Source organism: Nicotiana tabacum, chromosome 3 (assembly GCF_000715075.1).
Source record: "Nicotiana tabacum cultivar K326 chromosome 3, ASM71507v2, whole genome shotgun sequence".
In the NCBI taxonomy this organism is placed as follows: domain Eukaryota; kingdom Viridiplantae; phylum Streptophyta; class Magnoliopsida; order Solanales; family Solanaceae; genus Nicotiana; species Nicotiana tabacum.
Window position 1 is genome coordinate 176,105,720 of NC_134082.1, and position 13,630 is coordinate 176,119,349.

A 13,630-nucleotide genomic window follows, 5' to 3' on the forward strand; every position below is an offset into this window, starting at 1 on the left:
CGCAGATGCAAATATTTTAGCGCATGAGCGGTTCTGCATGTGCGGAAATATGGTCGCAGGTGCTAAAGACCTAGGTAGAAACTATAAATAAGAGACTTCGAGATTTTTCACCATTTTCATCACTTTGAGCTCGGGCTTTGGAGATTTTTGAGAGGGTTTTTGAAGATATTACCGAGGTAAGCCCCTTGTGTTCATTTTTCTTCACTAATGTTATTTTCCCACTGATTTTACACCTTGTTGGTCAGTTTTTAAGGTGAAATTTGGGGGTTTTAGGCTAAGAATTTGGAGAGTAAATTTTTGGGATTTGAATGATCAAATGGTGTCGGATTTTAGTAAATTTGGTATGGTTAGACTCGTGAGTGAATGGACTTTAGGGTTTTGTGACTTTTTCAGATTTTGAGACGTGGGTTCGGGGGCCGGGTTTGAGCCGATTTTGGATTTTGAGTTATAATCTCGTATTTTTTCTTGTGAAATTGGTTCCTTTAGCCTGTATTGATTGTATTGTATTGTTTGTGGTTAGATTCGGGAGATTTGGAGGCCGACTCGCGAGGCAAAGGCATTTTGGAGTAGAGTTTTGCTCGGATTGAGGTAAGTAATAGTTATAAATTTGGTCCTGAGGATATGAAACTCCGAATATTGTGTCATGTGATTATTTTGGAGGTGACACACATGCTATGTGATGGGCGTGTGGGCGTGCACCATGGGAATGGTGACTTGGTCTGTGCCGAGAAATTGTAAAGTTGAATAACTTGCTATTAGCTATATATTCTCTATGTGTTATAGAAATTTGATTGTAAATTATGTTAGAAATAATGTTTAGGCTTTGTGTTGGTGCTGTCGAGACCCACATAGGTCACGTTACATGTCGAATTGCTTGCTAAATACTATTTGTACTTAGTCGCAGTTTTTACTCGCATATAATATCTCAGTCTTTGTTATTCTTATTGATACATCATGTTATTGCTGTTTGGGCTAATTTTACTGATTTCTGAGAGCCCGAGATACTGGAGAGATTGATGACTGAGTGAGGCCAAGGGCATGATTGTGAGGATATTTATGGGATCGGGTTGCACGCCGCAACATGTTTCATTGAACTATGCCATGATTGGCTTGATATAGTGCTTGGGCTGTAGGATCCCCTCTTGATTCTGTACACCCCCTCCCCCAGTGAGCGCAGGTACCTATTGAGTGCGAGTGCGAGTGCGAGTGTCGAATGCTGAGTGCCAAGTGCTGAGTGATCGTGAGGAATTAGTGACTGTAAGGAATGAGTGATTGTGAGGTTGGAGTGAATGTGAGGACTAAGTGATGGTTGCCCTGAGAGGTTGTATATAATTTCATTACTGATGCACACAGTTGCCCTATATCATTATTTTGAAAACTTCTGAAAGATGTTTTATCCGGTTTTTACTTGAACCTAACTTAAACAAACCAATTTGGCTTGATTTACCGGATTTGGGAAGCATGTCTATTTTCCTTGCTGAGACTACTGAAAATGCATTATAACTGTGTAGCTCGTCACTATCTTTCAGTTCGTTATTTATTATTGTTACTTATTGAGTTGGTTGTACTCACGCTACACCCTGCACTTCATGTGCAGATCCAGGAGTTTCTAGATGCAGAGTGTGTTGATAGTTCTCGTAGTTGAACGTTGGAGATAGCGAGGTAGCTGCCTGGCATTCGCAGACCTTGCTTTCTTTATCCTTATCTCTCTTTTTCATTGTTTTGGTTTCAAACTGTAATAGTCGTGTTATTTTCAGACCGGCCGATTATGTTTAGATGCTCATGACTTAGTGACACCCCGATATTGGGGCTATTTTTCTGCATTTGTATTTTGTGTTTAAACCCTGTTTTCGAAAACTCTACTTTATTTATGAACTTTTGATTTATCTTTCTATTCAAGATTGAAAGTGTTTTGAAAATGTCGGCTTGCCTAGTGTCATCAATAGGCGTCATCACAATAGATTAGGATTTGGGTCGTGACAGAAAAGCTCTTAGCATGTTCTTTCCTCACAAAGACTTATAATTATTTGCGAAGTTGATAACAAAATAAGAGATGAAAGTAAGGTTGTATTCTGGGTCGGGCCCGGGCCTAAAGGGGCTAAACGGTCTGGGCCTAACGGTCCCGGACTTTGGCGGGCCGGTCTATGGCGGTCCCGAGCCAAACGGTCCCGGCTTAACGGTCCTGATAGGTGGAACCGGCCCACATGGTCCCCGGGCTAAATGAGTCGGGCCCACAGGCCTAAACGGGCCTAAGTGTTTCGGGCTTTTTTTTGAATTTTTTTTATCTAAGGCAATTTCTTGTAAATTATATTATATAATTATGACTTAAATCTTCTAATTCAAATTTAAACACAAAATAAATTGCAAAGAAATATTCATGAGAATGCCTTATAATTTTTATTATTACGACATTAACAAAAAATGGCAATATATTTCTTAGTCTTCCTCCCCTCAATGGAATGAGCACAACAAGGTGCTAATACCACCATTAAAGGAAAAAAAACTAATGAAGATGTGCCAAAATACAAGTTACATATTAGTCTATGTATTATCTCTAACAAATTTCATAAATCCTTCAAGGTCCGGAGAAATTTCCGTTGGTGGTGGCGGAAAAGAAGCTTGTTCATCACCATTTCCGGGCGAAGCAGCATCCTGCGCAAGTTCCACTAGCATTTCTTCATAAGCTTCGTCTATCTCCAGTTGTGATTCAGCAAGTCCAAAATTTCTTCTTTTCGAACGGATCCAATCTCTGAAGAGTACTGATTTTTCCAAGCTCTCCCTCATAGACGCTCTATGATCACCGATTTGAAGTCTCGCTTGACTGAAAGCGCTCTCCGATGCCACTGTTGAAGCTTGAACACTTAAAATATCTCGAGTCATCCTTGAAAGAACCGAATAGTGTTTTTCTTTGTCCTTCCACCATTCCAAAACATCAAAGGAGTCGTCGGGTTTCTCTGATTCAAGTCCCTGCGACAAATAAACTTGAAGCTCATTTAGTTGTGAACTATCACCAATATTATCACCTTGAGAACCCCTGAACTCCGTCCAAGAACTAAGTGCTTTTAGGTTCGCAGTTCTTTTAGATGATTGTGAACTAGACGAAGTAGGAGTTGGAACATTTGGTCTAGCATGATCTAAAGCAAGTTGATAAGCATTATAAATTGTTTGAGTATTTATTTTAATTGACGCGTTTGCATCTGCAAGTGTAGCAAATTCTTCATCTGAAAGTGATAAAGCCCTATAAATATTTGTATACCAAAAATGAGGACCTCCTAATTTCATGATAGGATTTAACATGGAAGCAACACCAAAAATAAGGGGGATAGGAAAAAAAATATTTTTAAAAGTTAGCTTTCATAGAATCAATAGCAAGTTGATAAATTACCCCACCCTCTGAAAATTTAGTAAACAAATCTGTAAGTGCTGCAATATAAACTAAACAGTTAGAAATAGTCGGATAATATTGCCCAGATAATTCATTTGTAGCAACATGAAATTGTTCTAAAAAGTCTACAAGCATTTTAACATTAGTCCAATCCTAATTTGTAAGGTGCTCATCATCGGCATCATCACCACCACCAACACGAGCATTAAACGTTGCATTTATTGGGTTTCTATATTCATATGCAATAACTAAACTTTCATATATGTAATTCCATCTAGTCGGACAAGGTTTAGGAAGCTTTCTTTCTCTAAGGCCAAATTCATCACATTTTTTAAAATATTCTCTAAGTCTACTTTTACGATTTGAATAAAAAAGCCAATTAAGAGCTATTTTAACCTTTTCAATTTCCACATTTAAAATTTTCATGCCATCACCGACGATTAAATGGTAAATATGACAAATACATCTAACCTGAAAAATATTACTAAATTCAAGATTTAGTGTAGTTGTAAGCAAGCCTATAGCATTAGTGTTACTAGAAGCATTATCCATTGAAACTGACATTATTTTATCTCTAATGCAAAAATATCTACAAATATCTACAACTGTGTTAGCAATAAATTTACCTGTGTGACGTGAATTAATTATTCTATAAGCAATAATGCGCTTTTGCATTTTCCATTCCTCATCAATCCAATGAGTGGTTACAGTAAGATAATCACAGTCATTACCACTTCTACCAATATCAGTAGTAATAGCAATGCGACAATCTATATGAGTAAATAAATAGCGGAAATATTGTTCATATTCATGTTTATATTTATAAATATCGCTCTTTATGGTTGCGCGAGGCCATCCTTTATAAGTAGGATTAAAAACTCTTCTAATATAATGCACAAAGTGAGAGTTAGAAGGAAAACTATAGGGTAAGCACATAATAGTAAGCATTTTGGCCAATTCTTCACGATCTTTATTTGGATCGAAATATAAAATGCCACCGGTAACAGTGTTAATTCCCGGTTGAACTAGATTTGACCCGGTACTAGGATTAACCTCATTACCCACACTTGTCCCCTCTTGCGCAGCTTTCATTTGAAGATATCTAGCTTTATCTCTAGGGTGTATCTTTATATGCCTAGTCAAAGTACCCGTATTGCTACGGTCTCCAGTATATTTATGCGCCATCAAAGCCCCACAAGTTTAACACTTAGCCTTATTTTGAGCTCTTAGTTGAGTAAAAAAGTGCCAAACAAGAGATGTTTCGGGCCGTCTAGAAGGTTGTCTATTAAAAGTAGGGGTATTACAGGAAGGTCAGACGAGGCATCATTTGGATTATTATCAGTTGGGTTAACAACAGGACTAGTAAGAGTATCATCTAAATCCGGTTGCATTTCAACTAAATCATCATTTTCATCGATAGTTTGATTACCATAAAGAGCATTCATAACTTCATCATTTAATTGTTTACCTGGTGCAATATCATGACAAAATTGACTATCAAAAAATTAAAAACAAGGATTATCACTATCAAGAATAACAGGTGGAGGAGGACGGGTAACAGGTCTGGGTCGGGGAGCCGGGGGAGGAGTAGTAGCTTGGCGATTAGATTCACCAATTTTAGATTTTCCCTTACCCTTACCATCAAGTATTTTTTTTCAAAGAAAAGTCCATATTTCCTCCGTTCCAATTTATGTGAATCTGTTTGACTGGGTAAGGAGTTTAAGAAAAAATTAAGACTTTTGAAATTTGTGGTCCTAAACAAGTTAAAAAGGGGCCCAGATTATTTGTGTGGTTATAAAAGCTTCTCATTAAGGGTAGAATTATAAGTTTAAGCTAAATTGTTTCCAAATTTAGAAAGGAGTCATTCTTTTTGGAACAGACCAAAAAGAAAATAGGTTCACATAAACTGGAACGGAAGGAGTATTAATTAAAATTATACAAACTAAAACAAACAAAACTATAATATTAAAACTTAAGAGTTGGAACGAGTTTACCGAATTGTCGAACAACTTCTTGAAAATTGTATATCGTTGAAGACTTGAATACTTCAATTCACCAACTTCACAATTTTTCACAAATTGCAATAATAAAGTAAGCAATTATAGAAGAAAATTAGAGAGAGATTGATGATTTTGTGAGTAAAATTGAAAGAAAGAGGGGGCATTTATAGTTGAGAATAGAAAAAAAGTGTAATTATAAAAAGTTTGGGGTTAAAACAAATATTGGGGGCCAAATGGCTATTTTTTAAAAAGCCAAACAGCTAAAATGGCAGGCCAACAGCTAGTTTTTAAACTTTCAACCGTTGGTCATTTTTAAAAAAAAATTGAAAAATAGTCATTGGGCCCGTTAGGCCCGATTGAACCGGCTCAGGCCCGCCTACCGGTCCCGGGCTCGCAGTCTCAACCTGGAGGACCGACCCACAGTGGGCTCCAACGATCGTTTGGGACCGGACCGTTTGAACCGGCCCGTGGTCTCACGGTCCTAGGATGGGCCCGGCCCACCATACAACGGTAGATGAAAGTGAACGGAAGAACAAGTGAAGGTAACATATTCCTTTAAAGATTAATTAGCTACGGTTACGTCTTCATGTGGTTGGAGGGGTCCGTTTGTAATCCTCTTAAGACGATTTCTGAATACATATATAGTCGGACTGCTTTGAATTATATAAGTACTACCCAAATAAAAGGAAATAGACCAAATTTAAAATAGAAGGGCACGATAAGTTTTGTATTTGTAACTACAGCCAACTTATAGCAATATAATACACATTCGACTGTATGACCGAAAACTAACACTAATATATTTGGTTCCTAAAAGAGGAAGCAGAAGGATGGAGAAGAAGAAACGAAATTGAAACTAAGTGGTTTTAAATTTCTAAACAAACGAAAAAAAAACTGTTCATGATGTACTTTCACATTTTATAATTTTATTAAAAGGTAATTACCAAAAAAACTTCAGAATATTTCCTGGAAAAAAATTCTCTACTTACCTTTTAAAAACTGTTAAAATATCAATATATATATATATATATATATATATATATATATATATATTAAACCATCTTCAAGCGACTATGAAAGACAATTGTCAATAATTACAAAAAATTTACGTTATCAATAAGCAATTCCACGCCACTACTATTTTACTATACAGTCAGACATCTCTATAACAACATTCTTATATAATATCATTCACTATAAAAGCAAAGTTTTCCTCAGAACGATTTTTTAATTAAGCTATATTTTACCTCTCTATAACAGATTTTTACTTATAACAATAACAACCATATTTATAGCAGAACACTTTTTGTAAAATTACCCCTCTATAACAATCACATAGAGTCTTTAAGATTACTAATAATAATTCTAAAAATATGCCCATAATCTTTTCCGTTAAATAAAGTTCTATGTGAATATTCACACATGATATGTATTCTATTGGACAAATTCCAAAAAATATTTAGATAGAAAATATAACTTCAAACTCTCAGATTGTCTTCAAGGAAAGCTATGGAAAACCTTTTTGCTGAAAATTTGGATACAAATTTTCGCCAATTCAAGCATTATATCGCTAGTAAAGGAATAAAATATACTAAAAAAGTTATAATTACAAAGTTCTTCCATCAATCTTAAAAGAATTTATTTTTTTTTAGATAGCTTTAAAATGCCGCCTTAGAGTTTATATCTTTATACATTTAGTTATGAATTTATTAATAGTATATTAGCTTTCTTCAATCTTTAACTCGTGAAATATGCATATCTTTTGAGTTTTTAAACTTGAATAATTTTCTTATCTTTTATATGTAACATTAAAAAAAGGAAAAATAATTAATTTTTGAATATTTTTTGTTTATAATTGTCAAATAATATTTAAACGTCAAATGATGTTATAGGTGTATAATAGTTATTTACTGTAAAATTAAAAAAATATCGAAACAAATAAGACTGTTACAAAGAGTTTTTTTGGCGGTACCAAACGAGACAAATGGCCAATACCAATCTCTCTTCGACACAACAACCAAGCATTAAACAAACGGAAAAAGGTCATATACGTTTAAAACTAGAATATGGTAATGAATGAAGAACACGTATAGAAATTAAGGAAAGTCAACTACCCAACAAGCAAGAACTTTCCAACTTATTTCCCTTCTCTCTTCTCCCTGCAGCTTCATAGAAACTCAAGAATTTATCATCTCGACAAATGGTTGAACAACCCAAGAAACATCTTCACCATTTGAACATCATCACTTCGACGACTACACGTTTATACCTGACTCTTGACAAAGAAAATTAACGTCTTCTACTGGCCATAATTTTTCAGAGTACATATAAATGGCGGGGAATCTCATCGGAGGTGCAGCTTTAGGACAAGCATTCAGAATGTTATCCGAATCAATGTCACAAGTTGGCCAAACTTCCGTCTGTTTCGATTCCAATTTTCGACGATTAAAGTCGATCCTACAGTCAATTAAGCCTGTGCTTGAGGATATAGAGAGACTGAACAAAGCCTTGGAAGGTAGAGAATCAGAGATTGAGATATTCAAGAAGCGATTGGAGGAAGGGGAGAAGCTTGTTCGTAAATGCTCGAAAATCAAACGTTACAATCTGTGTAAAAGGTGGTACTATTCTAAGAAATTGGCAGATCTTGAAAACTCAACACTCAAGTTCTTTTCGGTTCATGGCTTAATACAAACATGCAGAGATCGGAAACAAATACTTGTTGCACTCAAAGAAGAAGGCGAGAAGTTGGATGAAATTTACTCAATTTTGAAGAATATGAAGCTTGATAAAAGCCGACTGATCTCTTCCACATAAACTGCATATTATCTGGCATCACCAGCTAAATGGTCACGACTCACGGCAAACGAAAATAATTTGCCAGAAAATGTTTACCTATGTCAAACTACAATTTTTATAGAATTACATCGGGTTTGTTGTTGTTGTAAACTACTATTTTTGCTTCAAGTACATAATCTCACACATCATCAAAAAAAATATAGTCATACCTAAATAATACAAAAAAAAAAATTATCCAAAGTAAATGCAACTGGGGTTTCAGATTTATCAATTGTTAGTGTAAAAAATACGTATCTGGTCATTTAAATTTTAAAAGCAGCATACTGGAAAGTCCCATATATAAGTTGGTAACGTACAAAGAAGTTGGTATGCTCTTTCAGTCATTCAAATTCAAATTAATGTGTTTGTGAAGAAATTTTAAATTCATATAGCTATTTATATTCCTGAGACAGTATTTCTGGATTTTTTTTTTTTTTTGTCTAAATAAAATTATGAGAAACATAATTGTGCAGGTAGTCTACCTTTTCTTTTGTTTCGACCAGTTCCAAATTTTTCCATCATAATTCATAATGAATATTGTGGAAACACCAAATCAAAAAAGACATAGTTTTTGTGGAGCTAACGTTTTGATTTTTAGAAAGACATGTTCAAACAAAACTTAAAAATAGAAGCGTATAATAGATAATAGACAACTATCTTTATATTATAATCGGCAAAGGGCCAAATATACTCATGTACTATCGGAAAAAGTTTAATTGTATCTCTCGTTATATTTTGAGTCCATATATACCCTTGTCGTTATATTATTGGTTCGAATATGTCCCTTTTTCCGTTAAGTTTGTCCAAAGTGGACATCTAATCCTACGTGACACCGACATTTAATGAGGTGGATATCATATAGCTTGCCTCAGTGCCCCTAACCCATTTAACCCCTCCCTTATTTTTTTTTTCCGCCACTAAAATTTTCTTCCCCTCCACCATTGTTGCCACCATTACCGCTCCCATGAAAAATATTGTATTTTAAATTTTAGTCTTTTATATATGGATTAGGGTGTTACAACCCATATTCACGTACGTTAGTTCATGCCGTAGGTTAGTCGACGTAAATCCAAGAAGAGATTATCTTTGAGATGATAAGAAGTTAATCCTATTGGTCATAAATGATACAAGGGTATATAAGGGTGGTTAACAAGTATTAGAAGTTAAACGAATCAAGGATGTTGTAACACGTATTTTCAGGTAAACCTGGAGGTGCTTAATATACTCAAGAGGTCGTGTTTTAAGGTATTTGAATCATATAATATCTATATCATAAGTCTTGAAGTCAAACGAGTTATGAAACAAAAGTCGTCAAAAGTTGCCGCAATTTAGGTTCAGAATTTTACTTAAACTTTAGGACAAATGTTACTAAGCTTTTCTTCCAATTTACTTGGAATTACGGGGTGATCTACCTACCAAATTGAAGATCTATGGGTCTAGTTTCCAAAGAATTAAACAGTTTGTCAATACGATCTCGGAGTAGAGAGATATTCGCATTTTTTGCGAGACTGCGCCAAGTAGCTCTCTATGGGGCCCACATAGGCGGTTTAAGACATATGGATATATATAAGATACCTCAACTCCATTTTAAATCATTATTTTTCAGTATATTCAACCTCGTTTTAACTCTTTATTTTTCAGTATCCTCAGAACCTAGACACCTAAAAATACTCTCTCAAGGTTCTCTCATGATCCAAGACCCAAACAACACAAATCAAGTGTCGGGAATCCCGTGGCGCTAGTAAGTTTCTTGCTCTTCTTGTTGTTGCTCATTTTGTGTTGTTCTAGCTCGTGTGGTAGGTTTTTTTAAGTGGTTTATGTTATGTAAATACTCCCTCAACTTTTTAATATCAACCTTAGGTGATTTCAAGTCTTCTAAAGTGATTTTAGTGCCGAAAAAAACCCTAATTGATTGCTAATTTCGCTTTCTTGTTCTTGTGACAGCATTGGAAGATATTTCGTGGAAAATTAAGGTCAAATTGGAGTTGTTCTTTCTGTTTAAAGGTAAGGAACCTCTTACTCTACATGTATTTAAGATTATCCAAGTTGCGTCTAAGTCATTGAAGCTAGAATTTGTGAAATATATATTGAAAGGCTTGGTAGTAATGTTGTTGGTTGGTGGACTATTTTGGGAGGCTCAATATTATTATTATTGATATTGTTTGGGTTGTTTGGTGAATATTTTGACTTGTTGAAAGTCATATAAATAGGGGAGGTGTTGTCCGTTTTATCGTAAAATAGGTTGTGGTCGATACATAATAGTTGCGATAACTTATTGTAGACTAAGGAGTCGTGACATTTGCATAACTTGAGGTTGGGCAATATATACAAGGTATATGAGGCTATCTCCTTCCTTCTTTTGCACGACTCCGATTGTAAATAAAGTAATGAATGAGCTTCCAAAGATACTCTATTCTTAGAAGCCAGCAGTACCTATATTATTTCTCATCTTATGGAGCGATTGATGTTGATGTTGCTTCTCTTATTGTTATGTTATCAATGTTGTTGGTACTTCCTGATTCTTGCAAGATTCATGACGAAGAGTTAGTCCTAATAACGTCTACAGAGGATACCGACCTTACGTCACTCTGAAAGGTCACAATATTATTCCAATGAGTCCAGTATGCATTATATATATATATATATATATATATATATATATATTTTTCTCTATCGAGTCGCGTTATAGTCATCTACAACACCTATTGTGCAACCACTGATCAGTTGGATTTTACCGAGCTCCACGTGGCCGGGTACGATTCTACCTAGTCTTATGATGGTCGGGTACGTTTTTACCGAGCCTATTACGATCGGGTACGATATGATGATGGTGATGCCCTTTCCCTCATATTTTTTAAATATATATATATATATATATATATATATATATATATATATATATATATATATATATATATATATGTGTGTGTGTGTGTGTGTGTGTGTGTGTGTGTGTGTGTGTGTGTATGTGTGTGTATCATGCATTTCATGTCAGTAGACCTCAGAGGTACCCAGATGTTACAGGTTGTTTATTCTCTATCCCTATTTACATTATTGTTCTTACTTATGCTTTCCTACCGCAGCTCCCCCACATAGTAGGTTGCTCAGTTCAACGTTTATTGGCGAGATCCTTTCTCCAGACTTGCCGTAGTCTTGGTATGCATTTTTGTTATAGACATTATGGGTATGTCGGGGCCCTGTTCCGGCAATGTTGCAGCACTTATATTCCTTTAGAGGCTCATAGACAGGTGTCGATTCATGTATAGTTTGGGATGCCTTGTCAGCTGATTTTTGTTGTATAGTCCTTCATGGCAGCGTGGTAGCTTGTAGCTTATATATAGTTTCTTAACAGTCTTGTCGTCCCATGTTATGTATGTTTATGCCATTATCTTTCATTGTTGGTTGTTCATGATCCATGTCTATTTATATTGATCTCGTCGGCCCTTAAAGATAATAAGGAAGGTTAGATAAAATGTACGTTGGTGCACGACAAGTATGGTTGGGTGCTAGTCATGACCTTCCAATTTGGGTCGTGACATAGGGGCTCTGAGGTGACATGTCATATGGCATCCACCTCATCAAACATCAGTGCCACGTAGGATTGGATGTCCATCTTGGACAAACTTAACAGAAGAAGGGTATATTTGAACCAATAGTATTAAGACATGAGTATATTTGGACCCAAAGGATAATGAAAGGTATATTTAAACGTTTTCTCATAGTAAGGAAGTATATTCGGCCCTTTGCCATATTTTAATTAATGAGGTAATGTTATTTACCAAACATTTTGTTTATTGTATTTATCTACGAATAAATTTGACCAATAGCCTATAGGAAAAAGAAGAAAAAAAACATGACTGTAGATCCTCCATTTATAGAATTCATTTCTTGTAATCCTTATACTATAGTTCTCTTGATATTCGAAAACTCGGTCATTGTACGCACGTGTAGTTTTGAAATAGGAGTATTTTTTCAGACATATAGATTATAATTTGAATTTAATTTTTGTAAATTCTAAGTGAAAAATTCTTTTAAGAACTTTTGCGAGAAAGGTAGAAAAAAGTATTTTGACAAAAGAAGAAGAAAAAAGGGGTAAGGTGAAATTCTTTACCATGTCCAGGAGTTTCACATGGAATTTTAAACTCCATAGTGGTTATTTTCTGTTAAAAAGCTAAAAAGCAGCTATTTTGCAGTAAATTTTATCCCTAGTAAGTGGACTTCAGATATAGAATAGTTCAAAAAATAAAAAGTTTGCCGTTTCCATTTCAGAATTTTCTACACGTCCACGGTCAAGTTTAAGTTAGTAGATGATGTATCTAAAGAGCTTTCTTTCCTTTTATATTAAAAAGACTCTACTTTTATATTAAAAGTATCAAATATTATTTTTTTAAATACCAATAAATTTATTGTTTTTAAAAATGGGGCGCCCAATATTTGGGTGCCTAAAGCACAAGTCTAACTACTCAACACATTAGAGCCGGCCAACATAGATTATTGGCCCTCATGGGTATGTGTGACATTTAGAGAAGGTGCTGTTGGGCAGGCAAATGATATGCGAAAGAAAAAGCTTAGAGCTCACCATTTTGACTCAAAGGCAAAGAAAAGGTCTAGGAGATGAGGTTGATCCAATTTCCAGGGTTAATTGAGTTGATTTGTTGCTCTTCCAGCATGGTTTTCGGCTTTTTTAGCGTACAATTGGGATGGAAAAATCTGTACTTGCACATTTACTATCATGTTGGTGATATCTTGAAGATACATGATTTATGTTTTTCTCTTCATACTCTCACATCTTTTGTGTGATTTCAGCCCTGCAGGTCACTGGTAGATCACTATAACCTCATTGCTTCTAGTAATTATTTTTTGTTATCAATTTTGAAATGTTACGGTAACTTTTGAATAACTCATTGAGTCAGATTTTAACTAAGAGCCCGTTTGGATTAGCTGATTTGAAGCAGCTAATAATTAGCTGCTAAAAAGCTCTTTTAAGTGTTGAAACTAATTTAATAAATAAGCAATTACGTATTTGGGTACAAGTACTAAAATTAATAATAAGTTGTTGCAGTATTTGATAAAAAAGTGATGATAAGCTCTTTTTCTGTTAAAATGACTTAAATAACCTTAGAACTATTTACACTTATAAGGGCGTAATTTCTTTAAAATTTTAGATTCCATATCGATTCAAATACAAAATATTTTATTTCTCATTTTATTTTAAAAACAATTGTGCTTAGATAAGATAATTTTTATGATAAATATAATTTATTTTATGATAAGCATATAATCATAAGTTATAATAATTAATAAATTGACAAAAGTTTCTCAGTAAAAAATAAACATAAACATGACAAAATATTTGATGCAATGAGTATCGATGTAGGAGTTTTGTTCTAGAAAAGAATATTTTAAGGAT

At 34.6% G+C, this 13,630-nt stretch overlaps 1 protein-coding gene across 1 annotated transcript; it reads left to right on the forward strand.

The window, feature by feature from the left end:
• Positions 1 to 7,716: 7,716 nt before the first annotated feature.
• On the forward strand, positions 7,717 to 8,199 carry LOC142178131 (RPW8-like protein 2). The gene has a single exon (XM_075247463.1). The coding sequence runs from the start codon at positions 7,717 to 7,719 to the stop codon at positions 8,197 to 8,199; it is 483 nt and encodes a 160-aa protein (XP_075103564.1).
• Positions 8,200 to 13,630: the final 5,431 nt, after the last annotated feature.

Bases quoted from the DNA above. Each gene is read 5' to 3' on its own strand.
- LOC142178131 (XM_075247463.1), top strand. From the start codon at position 7,717: ATGGCGGGGAATCTCATCGGAGGTGCAGCTTTAGGACAAGCATTCAGA.